This window comes from Mustela nigripes, chromosome 1, assembly GCF_022355385.1.
Source record: "Mustela nigripes isolate SB6536 chromosome 1, MUSNIG.SB6536, whole genome shotgun sequence".
NCBI lineage: Eukaryota > Metazoa > Chordata > Mammalia > Carnivora > Mustelidae > Mustela > Mustela nigripes.
The window spans coordinates 259,468,491-259,492,375 of NC_081557.1; the positions used below are offsets into that span (position 1 = coordinate 259,468,491).

A 23,885-nucleotide genomic window follows, 5' to 3' on the forward strand; every position below is an offset into this window, starting at 1 on the left:
CCACTCTTATAATCTTGAGCAAATTATGTAAGTTCTTTAAGCCTCAGTTTTGTTATCCATAAAATAAAATAATAGTCTGTACATCATAGAGTTAAAAGGATTAAATGAGATATTACATGTAAAATACTTCTGAGCACAAAGCCTGCCGTAAATGTTAGTTAATATTAATCACCATCATTACTGTCCTGATGTAGGAGTTCTTAGCCTGAATTTCATTGGAACTATCCATTAACAAGTGTTTATCAGGTACCTGATCTTTAGTATTGGACTTAGACCTATGGAAGGAGCTGCTGATGTGAGTAACAGGCTGGTACCTAGAGTTGGAACAAAGAAAATGAATATTAGTGATTCAGTAGTAAGGTAGGTATTATTATTCCCGTTTTATAGATGAGGAAGCTGAGGCTTGGTAATGTTAAGTAACTCCTTCAAGATAATTGACATGTTCTTCAGTGTCAAAATACACAGATATCTATTCTAACCCATCTTAGTGCCCCAGTTTTAAGTTCTCTATGTATCTCCCCTTTGCCCCATTTCCTTTAGTCTCAAGATTTTCCTATCCAAATTTGAAAGTATCATAGTTGGATTGGACGATAAAGGATTAAAATTAAGGGTAATAATGTATGTGACACTGTTGAGATGGTAGGAAATGGTTTATGGGAATTAACCTAGGTATCACTGTGGAGCTAATCAATTCTTTAGGTTCTCAAGGACGAAATAAATAATGCTCTTGAAACTTAAAAAAGGTAAATCAAATTGGATGACTAATTAATTATAAGGGAGGTGGGTTCAGGGTTTTCCCTTAGGACACAGTTATTTGTCAAGCCAACATGTCTTGCTCTAGAAAATGATTGGCTTTCTGATGTGACTAAGAGAACCGGCCAGGACAAACAACCCCAAATCCTTGTTGTTTACTTGGAAAGAAAAGACCTCAGGGTAATGCCATGAATTATCAAAAAGGGAAATTCATTCCCTTATGTGTAATGTGTCATTCACATAGAAAGCCCCAAATTCTCATAAAGTTATGATACTGTGTTAGGAGCTGTACGAGAATAAGTAGAATCGTTTTCCTCTAAGACTGAAAATGTGCATAGGCATTTTCATACATTGTTAATGGGACTGTGAAAGGGTACAACTTATTTGGGGAAAAATAGGTTTATATAAAATCTAAAAATGTGAATATAATTTAGCACAGCAATTTTATTTTTAGTGATTTATTCCTCATATATGCATGTGCAGGAGGATACTTACTTCAGTGTTGTAATAACGACTGGAACAGCCTAAATGCTTATCATTAAGTGACTGATTAAAATGTATTATACACTTATATAAGGAAGTACTATTGAATCTTAAAAAGAAGAAGTTAGATCTACTTCTATCTTAATATACAACCATCTCCTGGATATATTAAGTGAAAAACATTATTTAGTATGTATAGCATGCAACAATTGTGTTAAAACAAAAAACAGGCCCAAGTGTTTTTGGCCTTGTTTAGACATAGACTCTCTGGAAGGATATACAAGATACTTGCTCTGAGATGCTTCTGATACACAGGTCTCTTCTAAGGAGGGTGGGAGGCAGTGTACTTTCTGTTATTGAAGATGTTTTTGAATATTTGCATCAAATGTCTTAAAATGTCATGTGAGATATATGCATTTGGCCATACATTGTTTTTATAAGAGCTTTACTCATTGATAAGGACTTTTGCATGTATGCTTTCATATTTGTGCTTTTGAACTTGAGGACTCTGTCATTGGTCTTTTTGACCTAGAAATGGGAAGCAGTACTGAACTTCCAGAGGTAGGGTGGATACTGGTGGAAGTTTCAGGTTGAAAAAGCTGAATGTGGGTTTTAAAAATAATATTTAAAAAATATAGAGTATGGAAATGGTTAGGTTATTCTGCTTGAATAAAGCAGAAAGGTTAGAGAGAAAGAAAACTAAAGGACTTGAGAACATTTCAGAAGTTTGAGTGTGCATGGAAAAGAGGAACAGAGAAAGGAGTCAACAGTTTTAAAAACAGTTTTAGGGGGTGCCTGGGTGGCTCAGTGGGTTAAAGCCTCTGCCTTTGGCTCAGGTTATGATTCCAGGATCCTGGCATCCAGCCCAGCAGCCTTGGGCTCTCTGCTCAGCAGGGAGTCTGCCCCCCCACCCCCCCACCTGCCTCTCTGCCTACTTGTGATCTCTGTCTGTCAAATAAATAAATAAAATCTTAAAAAAAAAACAATTTTAGTTTTTAGAAACTAAAATCATTTTATAAACATTATCTCATCTTCTTAAATTATGCCCTTTTATAAAAAGTTATTTTCCAGACTTTCGAAAGACAAAATAAAGACGTTGAAGCCCAGATGATAATTTGTGGTTTCTTAAGTAACGTGAGAAGAAAATGGCAAAATGAAGAATAGAACCTTGTTTTCTTAATTTCTAGTCTAGCTCCACAATTAGCATTAGATCACCTGAAACTTGTTATGGGAATAGCATCAAAAAACAAAACAAAAATTTTAAAACTTCTTTTGTAAACTTGATGTGTAAAAGCATTTGTTTCCAAAGTTAAGGTTATGTTTGCCGCAGTGTTAGGAGAAGAGGATGGGAATCGTGGTTGAATAAAACTTCGGGTATTGCTCTACCATTTCCTTTGTTACTCTGTCATTCTGGTTCAGCAACAGGAAGACAATAAAAAAAAACCTAACATTTTATTTGCACAGCATTTTACAATTTTAAAACCTTTTTCACATATATTTTCTCGTTTTGCAGCAGATTTAAGATACAGATACTGCTGATGTTTCGTTATTTTTATTAGGCTTTCACTGTTTAAGAAAGAATAGACTCAAGAAAATTGGGGTATTTGCTCGAGATAACATACCTTGGCCCTCACAAAATCGAACTCAGGGTTTTTTTTCCTTTCTACTCAAGAATTAAGTCTTATGAGGCAGGTTTATTTAGCTTTGTAGAAGACCAGTTCTGGAGAGGACACCAATCTAAAAGCATTTGGAAGCCTAAAATTTCGTGGTAGAGTGATTCAGTACATAGGGGGCAGGTGAGGCTCTGACCCTTCTCAGAGTGCAGGCACAGCTGATGGCCCTGTAACTTTCAACAGTTTGTCGCATCCTCAGTTGCTGTATTAGTCTGAAGAGTGGCGAATTAAAGGGAGTGTACTTAATTTACACCCTGCCTGAAGACATGTACCAGATTACTCCTAGGAGTTACGTTTGTAATTAATCACACATAAATTAATGAAATTTTTATAAACAAAGGGTGAGAAGGGTGGGAAAATGAAGTAAGTCTTAAGCTTGGTGCAGGCAGCCACAATGATCCTTTCTGTGTTTTTATATTTTAGAGACGCTGGGAGAGAATTTGGTGTTTAGTGCATTACCGGATTAGACTGAAGATGAGTTTCTGCTCTCTAGTGGTGGTCTAGGGACGTACTGTGTCTGACGTTTGACATGTCTGTTTACTCTGAGAGCAATGGAAAAACCACTGAGTGGTTTTAAGCAGAGGAGTTATGTCCGGTCAGGGCTTTTAATGATACTTTGTTAGGTAGAGATACCTGGCAGAGAGAGGGGGCCAGTGTTAGAGTTGAAGACCCTGTTTACTCCAGTTGAACACTTGGGGAAAGACCCATGTGAAGAACGCTGTTGCCTTAGAAATGCAAAATACTACGCATTTGAATTGAATATTTGGGTTGACTGGTGGATTCTTAGTTTATCTCAGGATCCTTAGTATTTTTTGAAAGCATATCGGGTGATTGTACTATGTAACCAACATTGAGAACTACCCTTTATCTTGGGGAAGACAGGAGACATCATGCGGTTAAGCTTGGGAGAAAGGGGGTAGTGAGTGAAAAGTTACGGAGAGCTTGGGAAGTATAATGGTGGTTGTTCTTTTTGGAATTCCCTTTTCATATTCATAAGCTCCACAAGTCTGAAGACTTTGGTGGTATGGATTTAGTAATATTAAACTTACAGGGTTCCCACTTACCCACCTTCCTCTAATTCATTCTTTCTTAACTGTTCCTTTTTATATGAAGAGAAGAAAAGGGAAGTATTAAGAAGGGATGACTGGAGTATAATACAGTTTGATAAGAATTTGATAACATTAACAGAAGGATCCATCTCTTAAAAACTCTTAAACTCTAAGACTAGTTTTACTTGACCCATTGAAAAAAAATGCATCTGTATATCCACACAAATTCAGAAATTTTAGCGAGACAACCATATTAAGGTCTAGCTACTTATCTGCATATGTGGAATTCTGCATTAAGATTGCTGCTGCTTCCTCTAATTGGGCAGAACGTAGAACATGTAGCTTCTCTTTCTCACTCTAGAATTTTTATGTTTCATTGATGTAAAACTATTATCTTTAATGAAGGAAATAAATTATTTTTACTAGAACAAGAGACATAATAGGCGTGAAAAGGAATAAAATGACTGAAAACAATCACAGAAATACTTTGTTTTTATAGACTACAACCTATAATTCTAAATCACTAAATTATGGTGAAAAGCTGGATTAATTATAGCTAAAAATTCACTTTCTCCTTGGAAGTTGTAGTAGGGAATGTAGAGAAAGTTTGTAGGAGTTTTGGGTATCAAACATAGTAGCTACAACCTTATTTTGCTGGGATTTAATGTTGCAGGTACAATTTAGGGCTCTTTATTTGTGGACTTTAGGATCACCTCAGTGTTAATTTAGTAGTACAGCGCGGTGTACTCTGTTGAAAGTCATGCCTTAAATATTGAGGTTCTTTTTTTCTCTTCTATTCATAGTGGTAGCCGCTCCTCTAAAACTTTTAAACCAAAGAAGAACATTCCGGAGGGTTCTCACCAGTATGAACTCTTAAAGCACGCAGAAGCCACGCTTGGCAGTGGCAATCTCCGGATGGCTGTCATGCTTCCTGAGGGCGAAGATCTAAATGAATGGGTTGCAGTGAACAGTAAGTAGCCTGTCTTGTTTCTAGTGGACTCTACGTTATGTTAGTAGACTAATTGTAGGTGAGTGCTGGCATGTTGTCTGTTCAAGGATCTAGTTACCGACCTAATGCCACAGTTACAGTGATAACCTCAGGCCACTTTAGCCTTTATGTTATTTTATTGTGAGTATGGAGTTTTATGAAATTTTTGTCTCCTGTTACAATGTAATACAGAGAATAGATTTACCATCTTCAGTAGAAAAAAATGATAATGATGACAGCAGTTAATATTTATGGAACACTAATTCTGTGTCTGGCCCTGTGTTATCCTCTCTGCATGGATTATTTATATTTCATCTTTACAGTCTCGTGATGTAGGTACTGTTATTACTTCAGTTTAATATAGATAAGGTGAGACAGAAAATTAGTAATTTGCCTACGTCATACAAATGGTAGAACCTGGGCTCAAATAAATAGAGCTTTAGGATTTTAGAGACTGCGCTTTTTTGTTTTTTACGTTTTTATTTTAATTCCAGTTAGTTAACATACAGCGTTGTATTAGTTTCAGGTGTGTGATATAGTGATTCAGTACGTCCACGCGTCACCCCGTGCTCACCAGGACAAGTGGAGACTACCCTTCAGCCGCTGTGCTAAATTGCTTCTTTCAGTAGCATTCTCAATTATTTGTCTACATTATGCCCTTTTTTTCTCCCCAAAAAGGAAACCAATAATGATCTTGTGAAGTTAGTAAAATACGTTTATGAGATACTCTTATTTTGGGGTAGACTTATAAAAAATTTTCAAATCAGTGTAGTTAATACGCAGTGTTGTATTAGTTTCAGCAGTACGATAGTGTTTCTCCGAGTCTGTACGTTACTCGGTGCTCATCCAGATCCGGGTACTCCGAATGCCCTTTGCCTTTCACCCTTCTCCTCCCCCTTCCCACTGCCTCCCCTCGGGCCACCACTCACTTGTTCTCTATAGTTTAGAGTCTGGTTTTTGGTTTGTCTCTTTTCTTTGTTTTGTTTCTTAAATTCCATATCGGGCTGAAACCATACGGTATTTGTCTTTCTCGGACTGCCTTATCTCACTTAGCCTTGTACCCTCTAGATTCATCCACACTGTTGCAGGTAGCAACAGTAGTTGCGTAGGGCTCGATCCCAGGACCCTGAGATCATGACCGGGGCGGAAGTCCAGAGTTGGATGCTTAACTGACTGAGCCACCCAGCCGCCCCAAATTTGTGTTGGCTATATGTGTTGCAAAGAATTTCTCCCATTCTGTGCTTGTTTTTTTACCCTCTTAAGGGAGTTGCTTAATAAACAGAAGCCCCTAATTTCAGAGTAGCCAAATATTGTGATTTCTGTGTATGCTTTTGCCTCTTCTTTTTAGAGGAAAGAATACTGATAATATGATTCTGCTTGAGTAAAATTAAAATTTAATTCTTTTCTTATAACTAATGCTTGCCTTGCAGCTGTGGATTTCTTCAATCAGATTAATATGCTTTATGGAACAATCACAGATTTCTGTACAGAGGAAAGTTGTCCAGTGATGTCAGCTGGCCCAAAGTAAGACATGGTTTATGATCAATTCTCATTTTTACTTAAACGTTCTTAGATAAGAAGAAAGTTTCTGACCATATGATTTCTCTATTCAGCATCGCCTTCAGTGGTTCACTAATGGCTGATAAATATTAAGTCCAGACTTCTAAGCCCGAGCTTCATGGCCCTCCCTGTATAATCCGCTTTCCTCCTTTCCTCGCTTTGCTTATGAATCTCCTCTGGTCTATCCAAACTATGTAGATTACTGGCAGTGCCTCACTATTCCCTCCATTACTTCCACTCTGAAAACTTGCTCATTCCATTATTCTTTTGGATATTTTTCTTCTCTTCCCATCCCCCTCCAGTCATTATCTGGTAATATTTCAAAAATTCTTACCCATCTGCAAGGCCTAAATCAAATGCTTCTTATGAAATCTTTTGATTTTTTTCATACTAGACCTGATCTATTTAACTTTTTTGTCTTTGTGATTACATTTCTTTATTTTATATTATACTTACACTATTTATACATGTCTTATTTAACCTATTAGATTCCTTCTTCATTTAAATCCCTTTTGGTGCAAAAACAGTGCCTGCCACCTAGTTAGCACTTGGTAAATGTTTGCTTGGATCAATAAATTTTTGAAACTGGATTTTGTTATTACTATGGCTGATAATGACTGCTGCCATTTATTTAGTGCTATCTAAAATGTTAGGACTTTCATACATTTCATCTTTTACTTCATAAAGCAAGCCTATGACATAAGAAAAGAAATTGAGTCTGAGAGAGGTTAAGTAACATGTCCAAGGTCCTATTATCTAGAAGCTGGAGAACCAGAATTGAAATCTAAATGGCTTTGATTCTAGTGCCTCTACTCTTACTTGGTACATTGTATTATTATTTTACTATTATAAGCTGTATTAATTGATATTTACAAGACATTAAGAAAAGTTTTAATTTTTAGTGCTGACTTTATAAAAAGTCATATATCCTACATATACATATATAAAAAGTCATATACCCTAAACCCTTATCATATAATGGTCTAAATATTAAAATAAAGTAAAACAGGGGTGCCTGGGTGGCTCAGTGGGTTAAGCCTCTGCCTTCGGCTCAGGTCGTGATCTCGGGTCCTGGGATCGAGCCCCATGTTGGGCTCTCTGCTCTGTGGGAGACAGCTTCCCCCCATCTCTCTGCCTGCCTCTCTGCCCACTTGTGATCTCTGTCAAATAAATAAAATCTTAAAAAAAGAAAATAAAGCAAAACAGTACTGCCCAGGCTTACGAGTGCTTGGGTGTATTATCATTTTAAGTTGTGGCCTTAGATTGCTAATCACTTATTGTAGACTATTTTTGGTGACTTTTAAATAGTGAGATTATTGACTACCCAAGAGATTCATTGTTACTAGTTCATAGTCATACTTTATTTTTTGAGCAGATTCACATATTGAGCAGGTATTACCTACTTGGAGTTGTTTTTCTTATCCTTCAAATTAATTCCAAATGAGTTTAGGTGTTTCTTGGAATCCAGGACTTTTAAAGAGGGCTGACAGTTTGCCATCATCAGAGATGTTCAAAAGAATATGATTTGAATATTTCCTAAGGTAATTTTTTTTAATAAAGAACATATTTTAAGACTATTTCAAACTTTGAAACTTCCAGTAATTTTAGGTGTACAGAAAAGTTACCGGAAGAGCATGAGGAGCTCCCATATTTCTTTGGCAGCAAATTCCCCAATTATTAATGTCTTAGTGCATTTGCTTCATCACCTACTCTGTGTGTATACTCATTAATGTTAATTTTTTCTAAACCTTTTTAGCAAGTTGTAGACATTAATGCCTCTTCCCCCTCATATTCAACTGTGTATTTTCCAAAACTAGGTTACTCTTCTATGTAATCGGCATATAGACTGTCCAGATCACTTCTTGTGATTTGGACACATACACATTAAATAATTGCTTCAGCAGTATCTCAGTTTTCCCTTTCTGGTCCAGGATTCAGGATCCTATCTAGGAATATATATTGCATTTATTTGACTTCTCTCTTTACGTACCTATAATTTAGAATAATTTTTCAGTCTTTTTCTGGTGTTGCCCTTTACATGGAAAAAAGAGTTAACATAGCAGGCCTGTTACCTCTTGAAAGATCTGTTAAAAGTTGCTATCTTTGTGGACAGCCAGCTGGGAAGTTGGATTTCTTTTTCTTTTCTTTTCTTTTTTTTTTTTTTTTAAGATTTTATTTATTTGACAGCGAGTGAGAGAGCACAAGCAGGTGGTGGTGAGAGAGGGAGAAGCAGGCTCTTCTTTGAGCAGGGAGCCTGAAGCGGGGGGGTGGGGCTCAATCCCAGGACCCTGAGATCATGACCCTAGTGGAAGGCAGACACTTAACCAGGTGCCCCAGGAACTTGGATTTCAAAAGGGTTCCCACCTCCCTAACTCAAGACTGGGTCACTGTGCCTAAACTCTTTGTACAAACAGTATGGCCAGTGCTTTCCTTCTGGGAATCTAGAATTGTAATATGTGCCACCCAAAGGGTGTCTACTTGATCATGCCCCAGTAACTAAAACCTGTACACCGAGTCTCTGATGAGCTGGCCTGGTAGACAGTACTTAACGTGTGCTATCATTACTGAGTCTTGGGGCAATTTAAATGTGTCCCTGTGACTCCAGTGGGAAAAGACTCTTGGTTTCCTCTGGCCTTCGCCCCATTTGTTTTTTCTTTTTGCTGGTTTTGGTTTGTGTTCTTTTACGGTTGTAAACAATAGCTTTGAGTACAACTATGTGCTGAGTTCTGTAAGTTCTTTTAGCAAATCATCAAACCTGGTAGTGATCTTGGGGACCTCTTCCTTACACTGTCTGTCTGATGTTTCCTTGTGACCACATTCAGACTGTGCATTCTTGGCAGGACACCATAGAAATGCTCATTTTTTGGTCAGTGAATAATATCAGGGGCACACACTGTCAACCATCCCGTCACTGTGATGTTAACCCTGATTACTCCATCGTCTTCGTGTGTGCAAGGTTTCTTGGCCTCGATTTGCCATTCCGCCCTTGAAATTGACTAGTGTTCACTGCGAGGTTTTCTGATGTTATACCAATACCTGTGAATTAGGGAGAATTACTGCCACGCAGAATACTGCGGTGATCGCTTTCTCAGAGAAACCTTATCTAAATAGCTGATTAGGAAGAACGTATGTGATTCTTCAAAAGTAGTGGGCATAGGATCTCTATAAAGATATTATAAAAACAAAAAACATTCTTCCTTTTCTTCTTCCTTCCAGTCATCTGTCCTTCCTTCTAGCGACCTTCCTCCCCTTCTTTCCTTCCTTTTCCCGCCTTCCCTTCCTCCTTCCCGTCTTTCTGCTTTTCCCTCCCCTTAACCTCCCGCCCTTCCTTTTAATTTTGAGAGTCTTAAGCTTTGTTCATTGTTCGTGCTGAGAAGATACAGTTGTCCTCATGCTCTGCCATCTTTAGCAGAAGATGCTGGGCATTGTACCAAGGAGAGGCACTTGTTAGTAGCTTAGTACTGGCCCCTTGCAAAGTGTGACTGAGTGATGGCTCAGGATTTTGTCAGTTATTATTTATTATTACCAAGAAATGAGGAATATTTTGCAATTTGCAAAATATTTTCTTTTTCTTTTTTAAAGATTGGTATGAACTTATCATGATGACAGAAATACAGTTCAAAGAGAATGGTCTGACAAAAGTGAAATAAAAAAATCAGTGTGGGCAAAACAGAGTTATAGGATGAAGTCATCTTAAGTATAAACATGACAAAAGAAGAAGAATGGGTCAGGAAATATAAGCAGTATATAGTTTTATTTTTATTTTTTTGAATTTATTTTATTTTATTATTTCAGTGTTCCAAAATTCATTGTTTATGCACCATACCCAGTGCTTCATACAATACGTGCCCTCCATAATACCCACCACCAGGCTCCCCCAACCCCTTACCCCTAGTTCTGTTTTTCAAAAAGCTTTAGGATATTGAAAGTTAGTATGCTTAAAAAATTGAAAATGATTTTTAGGTCAACTGTGTCTGCTTTTGGTTTTTGCATTTAAAAGTGAATATGTAACCCCCGGTCACTAACAAAATGAAAAATGTGTTTGGGAGGAAGGGAAAAAATTTTCAGGTCTCTTAACATGTGGGAGAAAACATGGATAAGTACCTGTCTTTAAGTGAAGAGTAATTATGGCTAAAAGTTCTACCATTCATGGTCTCTGTCTCTCAAGGATCAAATAAGAACAGGCCCGAGTCCCCCTCAGAACTTTAATTTCAGTTCAGAAAGGATCTCTTGACCATGAAAGTGATGAAGCAGTGGAATAGAATGCCAAATGTTGGGGAATCTCCTCTTGGAGACCTTCAAAGTGGACTTGAGAGTCATCCCTGTTGCCCAGGGTCGGCAGTAAGGTCTGCTGTTAGGATGTTTGTTCAGGCGTATCGTGTTGAGGTTTATTGTTCAGATCTAAGTAGCTGTGATTAAATGGAAAGCTTTGTTATTTAACCTATCTCAAGATCATTTTCATCATTTAAAATACTCTATAATATTTCTCCATTGTATTTCTTTCACCTTCTTCATTAGACACACTGACCTATCATTTTGTCAGTTCAAACTGGAACAAAAACAAATTGGCTTCAAAGAGAGAAGCTAAGTGGTAGAAGTAATCTTTTGGAAACTAAAATACAAAATGATGGTTCAATTTAGAGATTTTTATGCTTTGGAGTTTCAGCTGTGTGCTTATTCCTTGTCTTAAAAATCAGGTTGTGGTTATGTGTGGGTGTGGGCGTGTGTATAACTCTGTTATCATTCTTGCCAGACTGTTTCTACCTACTCATTTACAAGACTATCTCCTCTACTAGTCTCTTTTCCTTGACAGTATGGAAAGTGTCTTTCATTTTAGTATCGCTTGGTCCAGAACAGTATTTTATATCACGTGATAGGTGCACATTCAATATTGATTATACCAAAGAATAGTTCTGTTAATACCCAGGTCCTATAGGCGTCTTTATTTGGGTTGCCATTTTTCTTTAAAGGCATATTTAGCTCCTCAACCAAATGTACTTAGATATTGACTCATTCTGTTCTTGTTGCATGTTACCCTGGAACTTCCATGTCATTCTCTATCCTTAACTCAAAATTTAAAGCCCCAAATTAAAAGAATTATATTGCATAAGGAGAAATGTTTTTCAAAGAAGATAAAAACAACCATAAAGATTAAAGGTGTTTATCAGAGAAGTGGAAAGTTAGTTAAGTTTTCTACTATTATGATTCTAAAATATAAATGCTGTATATAAAGAAAGGTTTACAAAAAATGAGTTTGATGGGATCTGCTTAGTTTGGATCATGATAAATGTAAAATAGTTTAGTTACAGTTTAAAGGCTCTAAATTTAAATGCCAAATGCAAAATATGTTTAGAGAAGCAGATTGTTTAAAACCTGTCCTTTGTATGTACATTCATAATAAATGTACATATATAACACAAAATATATACATTTTGTATAGGTATATACTAATAATCTCTGTCTGTTATTTTTCCAATACAGATATGAGTATCATTGGGCAGATGGAACAAACATAAAGAAGCCTATTAAGTGCTCTGCGCCAAAGTATATTGATTACCTGATGACTTGGGTTCAGGACCAGTTGGATGATGAGACATTATTTCCATCAAAAATTGGTATAATTGTTTTGTATAATTGGAATCCATTGTGATTTATCTAATTTCATGTGTTTTTTAGAGCTTATTGGCTTTCTATTCCAGGAACCATACTAGATTACCATATCTATCAAAATATTTATAATCTTATACATTCAGAAGTATCGTTTTGGGGTGCCTTAGGTGTCTGCCTTCAGCTCAGGTCATGATCCTGGACGTCATCATCCCAGGATTCTGCTGAGCAGGGAGCCTACTTTTTCCTCTTCCTCTGTTGCTACCCCTGCTGTGCTGTCTTGCTCTCTCTGTCAGATAAGTTAAAAAATAAACAAAGAAACAAATAAATAAATAAATAAAAGTGTCTTATCTTTTTCACACCAGGTTTATCATGAACATTAAGTGAAAGCTCTCTGTAATCTTAAACAACAAGAAGATTAGTGTATCTTGGTTAGTAACAAAATTTGCCCTGTTTACAGAGAAAAGAGACTGAATGCTAGGTAGGCAGGGAGTGTCATCTGCCACAGTCATATCCATGTCTTGTTTAGGGAAGGAGTTTATAGGACTTACATCCAGTTTTACAGTGTGTTTGTGGCAGAGAGGGAGTTAGAATTCATGAGTACAGTGTTAATCTTAAAGACTGTGGAATCAAGCGAGCTGAGAAGGCTGCAGGATTGAGAGGGGGGCTTGTTATCTACTGAGTGACTTTGGCTTTTTTTATATTTGCTTTTCAGGAAGCTATATTTTCTTTCAAGTGGAAATTGTTCACATCTAGGTAATTCATATGATTTTACCCTCTCAAACTTCTTGTTTTTCTAAAAAACGTTATGTTTTCTGGGAAAAAAAAAGAATTTATTCTTCTATCAACAGACAACTTTTTGACTGTATTTTATGCTTTTAGAGTTTGGAAGAAGGGTGTGGTGGAGGAGACAGCAATATAAATAGTTACTGTTATGGATTGTTTTTAAACACATTTATTGAATGTTTCAAAGGCTTTGGAGCCTTTGTAATAAAAGATCTGTTTTTTAGGACTGCATAACTTACATACATCATAATCATTTTGGTTAAGTGCTATCACCTTATCTTTTATCTCCCATAATATATTTTATAAATTTCTATTTTGACTGAATTTCAGCCTTTTAGAAAATTTGCAGGAATTGTGCAAAGAATCCCTGTATATCCTTCTTCCAGAATTTTTTTCTTCTTCCAGACTTTTTAGTGGCTAATGTTTTACCACACTTGTCATCTTTCTCCTCCCCCAACATGTTTTCTTTTTCCTGAACTGTTTGAAAGTAAGTTATATGAATGATGCCCCTTTATCAAAATGTGCTTCAATATACATTTTCTTAGAAAATCAGTGTAACTATCAAAATCAGGAATTTAACAATGATATAATACTGTTGTTTAATTTACAGATCTTCAGATTTTTCAAATGTTCTCAGTAATATCCTTTATAGTAAAACAAAATCTTTGACATTTGTTTTCATTTACTTGTCATGTTTCTGTAGCTTTCTTTAGTATGTAGTACGTGTACTTCAGTCTTTTTTGGTCCTTCGTGACATTGATCTTTTCGAAGAGTATAAGGATACTAATTTATATAGTGTTCCTTCATTTTGGTTTGTCTTCTGTTTCTTTGTGATCTAAACACACACACACACACACACACACACACACACACGAATGTATTTAAGACTTTTTTTTATAAGTCATCTCTACACCTGACAGGGGACTTTGAACTACAACCCTGACCAAGATTAGGAGTTGCATCAAGGAGCCAGGTGCCCGGTGACCTATAATATTTTTTAAATGAGTGGTAGGCAATGTGATAACACCAAATCCAGAAGTACTAGTACTTGGCTTGTGTTTTACCAATTTGAGTCATTTAGCCAGTTTAACAAAGGACATGGAATTTTTTTTTTTTTTCTAGTCTTGTATTTGTTTAGTGCTGTAAAAGTGCTCTTATTTGTAAAACAGTGAGCCTCGTTGAGAGGGACCGTAGCTAATTTCGGAATAAATGTAGAGCTGGAAGTGTAATGAAATAATTTCCAAAAAGAAAATATAAAAGTATATTGCTAGCATTGTACGCAGAACTGAACAGGGTTAATCCACTGTGTTCAGCAGAGATTTGTATTGAGACTTGATGTTGAGAAATCTGAGGATGTGAGTGTGAGTTTTAGATTCACCACCACCTTAGGTATAAATTTATTTCATTTCAGTAAAGTTGTAGGTGAATAAGAGGCTTAAGGGGCTTGCTTATGTCTAGGTTCTTATTCCATAGAAGTTTTAAAGTTTATTTTCATTCATGATGTGTTGAGAGCCCGATGCAGGACTCGATCCCAGGACCCTGAGATCATAACCTGAGCCGAAGGCAGAGACTTAACCCACTGAGCCACCCAGGTGCCCCTGCAGTGGATATTATTAGTGATTTACAAGTACTTCTTTTCAGCTTTGTCTTATTAATTTATGTTGCCATTTGTTGACAAACTCATTGCTTTGTTCTTGTTTCTTGTTAATAGAGGGTGTTGTTTATCTATTTATTAGGTGTCCCGTTTCCGAAGAATTTCATGTCTGTGGCAAAAACTATACTCAAACGCCTCTTTAGGGTTTATGCTCACATTTATCATCAGCATTTTGACCCTGTAATCCAGCTTCAGGAGGAAGCGCATCTCAATACATCTTTCAAGCACTTTATATTTTTTGTCCAGGTAAGTTGAATTAGGAGGTCTTTTTTCTCAGGAAAGCCAGTTATCTGCAGAGTTCTGAGGTGGATCCTGCATCCATATGGTTAGGATAAAATTTGCATTCTCTCTCTTGTCTTTTATCCATACCATGATGATAAGGCCTTTTGTTTCTGAATTCCATTCATCTCCAAGTTGGTGGCATGCAAGTCTCATAAAATAGATCTGAGGGGTCTTTGCTTCATTTAACAGGCCATATGAGGACTGAGTTAGGAACCTGACTAGTTTAGAAGGTCTATAGATGAACTTGATACCTTTAGCATATTAGCATTCCTTCTAATCATCTGAACCCTCAATTTCTGCCTACCCTAGATTTTTTAAAAGTCATATTCTATCCTGGAAGTGGACTTTGCGTATAATACCTTTTTTTTTCTCCTTTCTGAAAACATATTCTGAGTAGCTTTTAAGTTAGGTACTACTCATTATATCCACAGAGTTGCTATTCCAGAGGTCCATTAGTCATTTTTTCTGGCTCTGGTTCACCTCCTCCTCCTTTTCCCTTTAGTTCTCAGAGGTGTAGACCAGGAGAAGTTGGGTGATTGCATCCTGCTGTATAATAATTAGGAAGGAGTGAAAAAGAGGTGGGAAATGGTTAAGCTGACCAGCTCTTTTTTGGTGGAAGTTGAGAGGGTCGATGATATAGGCAGAAGTCCAAGTCTTGAATCGGTGTAATCTTTTTTTTACATATCTATGGGCATATGCTTATAAATGCCCTCTCCTCACCCTCTCTCCACTAAAGAAAAATGGGTCTATTTTTCCCTGTATACTTAACCTCTTATACTGAACACACACATTTTGTATCTTTTTTTTTTTTTTAAAGACTTTATTTATTTATTTGACAGAGATCACAAGTAGACAGAGAGGCAGGCAGAGAGAGAGAGAGAGAGGGAAGCAGGCTCCCTGCTGAGCAGAGAGCCTGATGCGGGACTCGATCCCGGGACCCTGAGATCATGACCGGAGCCGAAGGCAGAGGCTCCAACCCACTGAGCCACCCAGGTGCCCCACACATTTTGTATCTTAATTTCACCTGTATAAACACATTTTAGGAGATCTTAACTTGCCAAAACTATTGCTCTGAGCAGTTACTTTACCATGGAATACCATCTGTAGACACCCATACAAACAAAGAAAATGTTATCTCAAAGTTTTCTTCTGTGCTTTGGCTTAGGCAGAACATGATTGCCAGTGTTCAGGTTTTAGTGATGTAGAGGATATTCTTCCACCAGAGGGATTAGTTTTATCTTACTGTATGATCTTATCATATTTTTTTAGGACTTTTATTTATTTATTTGAAAGAGGGACAGAGCATGAGTAGTGGGAGAGGGAGAGCAGAGGCAGACTCCCTACGGAGTGTAGATTCCGTCACGTCACAGGGCTTGATCCCAGAACCCTGAGATCACAACCTGAGCTGAAGTCAGATGCCCACCCAACTGAGCCATCCAGGCACCCCTGTATGATCTTATCTGAAAGTACAATGTTATCTCTCAGCTCTTAGCAAATAGTAGTATTTGCTAGTATTTATTGATAAATAAAGCATTTACCACATCCGAGCCTTTTTATATCTCAAGACACTGTGACCATCTTAAAGGTAAGTCCATTAGTTACACAGTCACTCCTTGACTGAGCAAGAGGGGCCTCTGCCCTGGGCCATACTATTTAGAGAATCCTATTTTTACCCTTCTCTAGCTGTACTCCCCACAGGGCAAAGAACTTATCTGCTAGATTCCACTGGTTTGTGCTAAGGTACCTGACACTTCAGAATTTCCTTTCCACATGGTCCCATTTTTAGTTCCAGTGCCTGTATGGACCTTATCCTTGGGCCCATTCTTTCAAGGGAAGGTCATATCTCTGATATGTGTACCTCTAGATCTAGGGGGTAGTCAGATGGCAGCAGTTTATGAGGGTATGTGGTCTGTGAACTCTTTTCACTCTTCTTAAAATCCTGAAATTGCCTGAGGTGCTAGATTTTTTGGTTCCCCACCAGGTTAACTATATTTGAATGATACTCAGGGTATTCCCTTTTAACAAGAAGCAACACTCACAGGGAGCCTGGGTGGCGCAGTCGTTAAGCGTAGTTGGGCGTCTGCCTTCAGCTAGGGTCCTGATCCCAGGGACCTGGGATCAAGCTCCCATATGGGGCTCCCTGCTCCATGGGAGGCCTCCTTCTCCTCCACCACTCCCCCTGCTTGTGTTCCCTCTCTTGCTGTGTTTCTCTCTGTCAAATGGATAAGTAAATCTTAAAACAAACAAACAAAAAAAGCATTCCCACTTACTGAGTTATCACTTTATGCCAGGGATTACACGAAGTGGTTAGCACACAGGATCACATTTAGTTCCCACAGTAATTTTATGAGGTAGGGGGATTTACTCAAAGGTTATTATAGACATGTACAACATAATATCCGAAGTGCTTAAATGATTTGTCTATGGAGAACATAGCTAGGGAAGAGAAAAACTTTTTTTTTTTTTTTTAAAGATTAGACTTTTATTGATCTTGAAAGCTAATTTCCAAAAAGTGTTAATAGAAATCTGCTTTGGAATGAGATGTAAATAATATATCTTCACTATTTTTTCCTGTCTTTGACATGCGTAGGAATTCAACCTTATCGATAGAAGAGAACTTGCACCACTCCAAGAACTGATTGAAAAACTCACCTCAAAGGACAGATAAAAGGATGAAGGGCTGTGCGAGTTGTTCCTCAGATGAAGTGTGTTGAGTGTATATGGATTTTGTGGTGTTTTATTTTTATCTCAGTCATTTTTGTCCTAGGTTTGGGGGGCTTGTTTGGGTTTGATTTTCTTTATTCTGAATAAATGAAACCATACTCTGTTGCTAGAGGAAGCCAAGAACCATTCTCTATATATTTGATAGGGGTAAATTTTGTCTTAGTGGCTGGCATACGGTTTTTGTTTTTTTACTTGGTTTGATTACTTGCAGACTTTTTGATAATACTGTGTGTTGAAAGAAAATGCTTACTTGATTAGATTGCTGATGGATGGGGTTCTGCGTTGTGTAAATTGTGGCCAGTTTTTGAAGTCCCCAAGAGACTTATGTTTTTAAGTGCCTTGGCAGGCTCACTTCTGAGGTGCAAAGCACAGACATAGAACTGAACAGGGCTTGAAATATTAGGAATACTACCCAGGGCACTTACTGATGCATGTTTTAAAACATCTGTGATAAAAGCCATAGTTTACCTAAATTGGTGATCTCCAGCTTTTACTACATTGAAGAAACACAATTTGTAAAGCTGTGCATGTAGAACATAAAAAAGTAGTATTATTTTTTGATATTGGTGGTAATTCTGTTCAACAAATGCTTAAAGTTCTACAAGCAGGTCTTTTTCCATCTGTTGGTATCTGTGATATTAAAACTTGAGGATGTTGAAGTGTAATACCTATTGTATTTTAGCTTCTTTCCACGTGTTAACTGCACTGTAGGTGTAAAATTTCAGGTTATTATTAGGTTTGCCATCTTCAGAGGTGATGCTGAACTGTGAGGTTTTCTTAGCAATTGCCAAATGAGCCATAAGTCTACAGAATTCCCTTCTGTTTTGAAGAGGAGGGGATGGATAGGAGTGTGTGCTTGGTTGGGAGGGTTCATTTGTATGGGGAGCTATAGATGGGGTAAGTATGCTGAGTCAAGTTCAAAAGGTCTTGTCTTAAAATCCTTGAATAGAGTGGCATGAAGATTTTAATTAATTTCTTGTAAACAAAGTCTTAGAGACGTCCTTTTACGAATCAACTTCCATGAGAAGTTAAAAATAAATTATTAATTTTAGGTGTAGACATTAATCACGAAATTTAAGGACCGTTTGGAGGAATTGATCACCCTCCAGCATTTCCATTCAGTGAATGGAGCTGGTGTTCGCCTGTCATTTTAAAATGATACAGTATCTTCTTTGCTTATGATAGGCCCAATGTGAAGCATTCTGACTTCTCATTTTTCCACTGTGAAAGGAAATCTTTTTTTTTGCAGTGATATCAAACAATGAAAGTGCTAATTTGGTAGTATTAACTTTTACATTTTATTTGTTATGACTTTCTAGTGAATTCTTCCCATGAGTAAAAAGTTCAGAAACTTAGTTTTAAAAATAATTTTAGCATTTTTTACTTCAGTTTTATTCTCAAAAAGTATCTTTTTCAGGCTTCCAGTTTTAATTTTGTAATTTCTAGTAAATTTCATTCCTTCAGTTACCTCTCTATAGTCTTCCCTCAGTTTGAAATACATACCTTTTTCCTTGTAGAATAGAAATCTTGTTCTGAAATTATATATACTAAAAATGGTCAGTAGGAAAGAATCTAAAATGAAATCACTTTGTTTTTGCCATTAACAAGGAGAGCAGTGATACAATTTAATGCCATTGCAATTATGATAATTAGGAACTGCCTTTTTCTCCATTTCATTTCTAACAATCATTCTCCAAGTACCAATAGTAGAAGTAACAGGAAATCCTGGCAGAGGCAAATATATTGGACACTTATTGGTAATGTTTCTTCACAGATGGCAGTGAGAACAAGCTGACTTCCTTAAAACAAATCTTTTATTACCCAGATAGGTAGTATCAGCCACTATGGTTGATTCAAAAATAAACTTTAGTGTCAAATAATTTTGGGTCCTGTTTATTTATGAAAACGAAGCACATGATTTTTCAAGTAGTCTTCCATACTGCATTTGACTTTATATCAACCCAGTAACAGAGGGGTTGCAATAGCCATGTGTAGAGAATAGTGAAAAATTGTTCTTGCTCTTTTTAAGCCTTACACACTAGTACACTGTAAAAATGGAAAAATGTTTCTGTAAATTAATGTTTAGTAGTAGGCCCTATTTCTACTGTATGTAGATAGGAGTTGTCACTGTGTCAGAATCTCAGGTGCCTGCTTCTGAGTATTCCTTTCAACAGAGGTATTATTAGGAAGTAAGGAGATGTGTAAGTGTATATATGGTAACAAAGTAGAGAAGTTCTCCCAGGGAGAGGCCTGGAATTGTACATGGTATTACATGACTGTAGGTAAGGAACACTCACCGGAGCATGTGAGAAATAACTGATTGAACAGAACGTTGCTTTGATTAGTTCCCATGAGCATTTAGATGCCCCTTACAGAATAAGGATTAAATCTTGGTTTTACAGCAGAGTTTGCTTATGGATGTGTCTTAGATTCTTTCCAGATCTCTTAATTTAATTTATAAATAAGATAATGGTTTTCCCCCTTGTTCTTTATACAGAGATATAAAGCAAAAGTTGGTTTTCTCAACCACTTAATTAAAGCTTCAAATATAAAATAGTAAGTTAACGGAGAATTATTGTCACAATGCTTTGGTAAATGTTGAAATGAAGCAAGTTTTAGGAATGATTTTAAATGATGGAGTGATGGTGGTGGAGAGAAATTAATAACAAAGAGTGAAAATCTTTCACTAAGCAGTAGATGGTGCTGCTGGATTTCATTTGCTGACTTGATTATTTTATTTCCCATAAAAACCATGACATTAGACTGCATTAAAACAGTAGCATGTGTTAGTTTAGCTGGTAGAGGCTTTGGTGGTCAGTTTACTTTAAATTGAAAGATTTTAGATTGCTCTTTCTACTTTTGTCATTTGCAAATTCTAAAGGGTCAGCATAAAATGTATTGGGTGGGAGAAGACAGGTTTAGTGTATAATAGATTTCAGACTGAGTTACTGCCTGGTTATCAGGAACGATAGAACACTACAATCTCTTATCTTCAGGAAATACAGATGACGTGGATACTTATATTTTACATGTAATCACCAAACTCCGTTTTATGTATTAGCATTTTCCTTGCTTACGGGAAAATAGCAAAATGACATTTGTTTTATACCTTGTGTACACCCTCTCTGAGAGAGGTTTTGATAACCACTGAAATGGTAAAATATGTGAGATACAGTTATTAAGTTGTAGGACTTTCTTTTAAAATAAGTATGTCATACCTTAAATATCCTAATGAGAGTTGATCTTCAGAGTGGTTCCTGGGGGAGCACTATTCTTTCCAGCTATGTTTTGAAGGTTTCATGTTTTTAGAACACTTAGTGATACCTGAGAATTGGTTTATGACTATGCAAGAAAATTCATCATTTTAGTTGCACTGAAAACTTTTGGCAGCTTGATGTGACCTATCTCAGTCACCAAACCAACTTTACTTTGCTGTCTTTTTAGAACTAAACCATTAGGGAAGTTCAAAAGACTACCACAGGTTCTGAATTTGTAGAAGAAAATGTTTTGAGCATTGGTAGCATCATTTAATAAAGGAGTAGTGCCTGATGTCACTACTTTGAAGTAGACAGTATCATTTGGATGTATAGGTTTTATTTAATTTTTAAAAAGTTAGTTTAATTACCTTACAGCTAAATATAATTAAAAAATCAAAGTCTATCTCTTGTTTTCTAATTTTATTTCTTTCCCTGATAGCTTTTGTATTTTATCTCAACTACTGTAGGATATTTTTGGTTGAAGGGATAGTAAGAAAAAAATGGATCCAATATTTAAGATAGAAGTAGCTTAAAGTAACAACAGCCTTTACTTTTAAAACATATTTTCACTCAAATGAACAGTAAGAATTTAAAGACTGCAGATCATTGTACAAAGAAATTGAAATAAATTTTATATAATAATTATGCTGAGTTTTATGCCTGCATATCACAGATAAAATATTTAAAATTGTATAATCATTTCATATATCATTTATAACTTTAAAATTTTCAGTGTCTTTTTAAAAGATGTGGGACTTGTAATTTGTACTTTGTAATTTGAAAATGTGACTGTATACCAAGGAGAAAACTGATTTTGCAACTTAATCTGCAATACTAAAGTATAGACCCAATTTTTACAAATAGTATGCTGGGTCAGCACTTGAAGAACCACTCCTAAAATAACTTAAATATTGGAGTTTTGTCATAATATTAAGATTCATCCATAGGAATTACTGTTTTTTTTGTATTGGTTTAATGTTGTATGAAATTAATATTTATAGGTAAAGATATGTCAAGATTTCATGGAAAAGTTTAATTTTAAGATACAACAATTCTGAAAACAATTTGAATTTTTAAGATGTTCCTAATGAGTTAGTCATAGAGAATAATTTATTTTAAAGGTATGATACTGTGTTCCATGTCTTCCATTTATAGCTGGACTGGTACTTAAATTTTGACAAAAGAGAGAAAATACAGATTAAAATACTGAATAATCTCAGTTTTTCAAGTATGATGCAAATTCTTTTGGGGCATGTAATGCTGTGCAATAGAAAATTTTAGATTATAATTCTCAAAGCTACTGAAATCACTGGCCTTTTTTCACTCTGTTTGTCATCTCCTTTTCCTTAAGCTATTGACTTACCACCTCCTGACCCCCCGTTGCACTAAGAAAACAAGACAGATAGGTTTATTGTGCAGGTCCTTCTTGTTACTGATTGTGAAGTACTTTCTGTCAGTACATTGGCAGAAGTGTAGGAAGGTGCAACTTATGTAAGTATTTTTGGGTTGTTTTTGGTTGACAGCTTCATTTAAATTATGTCACTGAACCAGAGATTATTAGTGATATAAAATTTTTGTTAATATTTAATTTTTCTTCTGTGTTATTAAATTCTTATGTTGGTGTTTTGCACATGTTTTCATTTTTATTTTGTTCTGAAATACTTGTGCAAATTGTAAAATAGATTAGCACATTTTCATGTTAAGAACATGTTTCTCCTTAAATTGTTCTACAGAAATAATTATTTTTAGGGGAAATAGTTTTTTACAGCCACTAGATTGTATTTGTTATTTTTGTACATGCATAACTAAGGTGATAAGGACCCTAATCCTGTGGAGAACACTTAACGTTTGTTCTGTTTGAAATTTTCCTATACATTATTACTGAAAATTATGAAGGAACTGTCATGAAATCTAGTTGAGAGAGAATACAGTAAACATGACAAGACTTAAAAGTTGAGTAGAGATCATTTCTGAGGACAAAAGCTGAATATTGCCAGTACCAAAAAATGGAAACACAGTGGCAGCATTCACACTGTGTAAATATTGCAGAGAATACAAAAGACAGGCATCCTGCTCTCATGGAGATACACAGTTTTTCTCTATTTTAAGTAGCTGGATGGGGAAAAATGGTCTAAAATATGAAATGCAACATGAACACTATATTGAAAACTGTGCCAAGATTACTCAAATTCTAGTTATTAATCATCAAAGTTTAATTGCTCCATCATTTTATTTTAAAAGGGGATACTGAATGTCAGAAAATCTGTAATATGTTTGAGAGATGTAAATAACGTATATAGACTTGTATGTGATGGGATGGGAAATATTTAAATTCTAGGTTTTTTTTTTTTAAAGGAAGAAACTGAATGTTTATTTAAAAAATTAATAAATAGTTATGTTTGGCCATGAATCCTGACTTGGCATTACTGATTATTTACTGTAGATGTTCCCACATTACACACATTACTAGAGAAATATTGAAAGTATGGAATATGTTGGACATATGAGATTTGTTAGGCATTATTTTAAAGATTTATTTATTTTAGAGAGAGAAGAGCACACAAATATGTGCATGTGAGTTGGAAGACAGGCAGAGAGAATCTTGAAGCAGACTCCCTGCTGAACTCGGAGCCTGACGTGGAGCTGCATCCCACAACCTGTGAGATCATGACTTGAGCGAAACCAAGAGCTGGTCACTTAACCGCCTGAGCCACCCAGGTGTCCCTGTTAGGCCTTATTTTTAATAAGGTTCACAACAACCCCAGAGCTTTGTATCTCATTGACTTACATACTAGAAAACTGAAACCCAGGAATTGTATAAGTCACTGAAGAGGACCAAGATATAAAAACCCAAATAGGCTTGACCTTGAAGCCAGTGCTTTTGTTTGTTTTCTTTAAATATTCTGCTGCCATGAGAATGGTTAGCAACATAATTGTTGGCCTTTCTATCAAGCTTTTACCTATTATTTTATTTTCGTTATAGACCAATAAGGAATATTAATAAACAGTTTTGGAGGATCTTCATTTTGTCCTGATACCTAAATTCCAGAAGGAATTGTGTGTGTTAGA

The 23,885-nt window shown here is 36.1% G+C and overlaps 1 protein-coding gene across 1 annotated transcript in view; it reads left to right on the forward strand.

Annotated features, from left to right (window-relative positions):
- MOB1B (MOB kinase activator 1B) overlaps positions 1–23,226 on the forward strand; it is a 52,471-nt gene extending 29,245 nt beyond the window's left edge. Inside the window, exons 2-6 of the mRNA XM_059385065.1 lie at positions 4,762–4,928; positions 6,377–6,470; positions 11,988–12,121; positions 14,636–14,799; positions 17,426–23,226. Coding sequence (XP_059241048.1) covers positions 4,762–4,928; positions 6,377–6,470; positions 11,988–12,121; positions 14,636–14,799; positions 17,426–17,503 — 637 coding nt within the window. The 3' untranslated portion in view covers positions 17,504–23,226. The remainder of the gene's footprint in view (positions 1–4,761; positions 4,929–6,376; positions 6,471–11,987; positions 12,122–14,635; positions 14,800–17,425) is intronic.
- Positions 23,227–23,885: the final 659 nt, after the last annotated feature.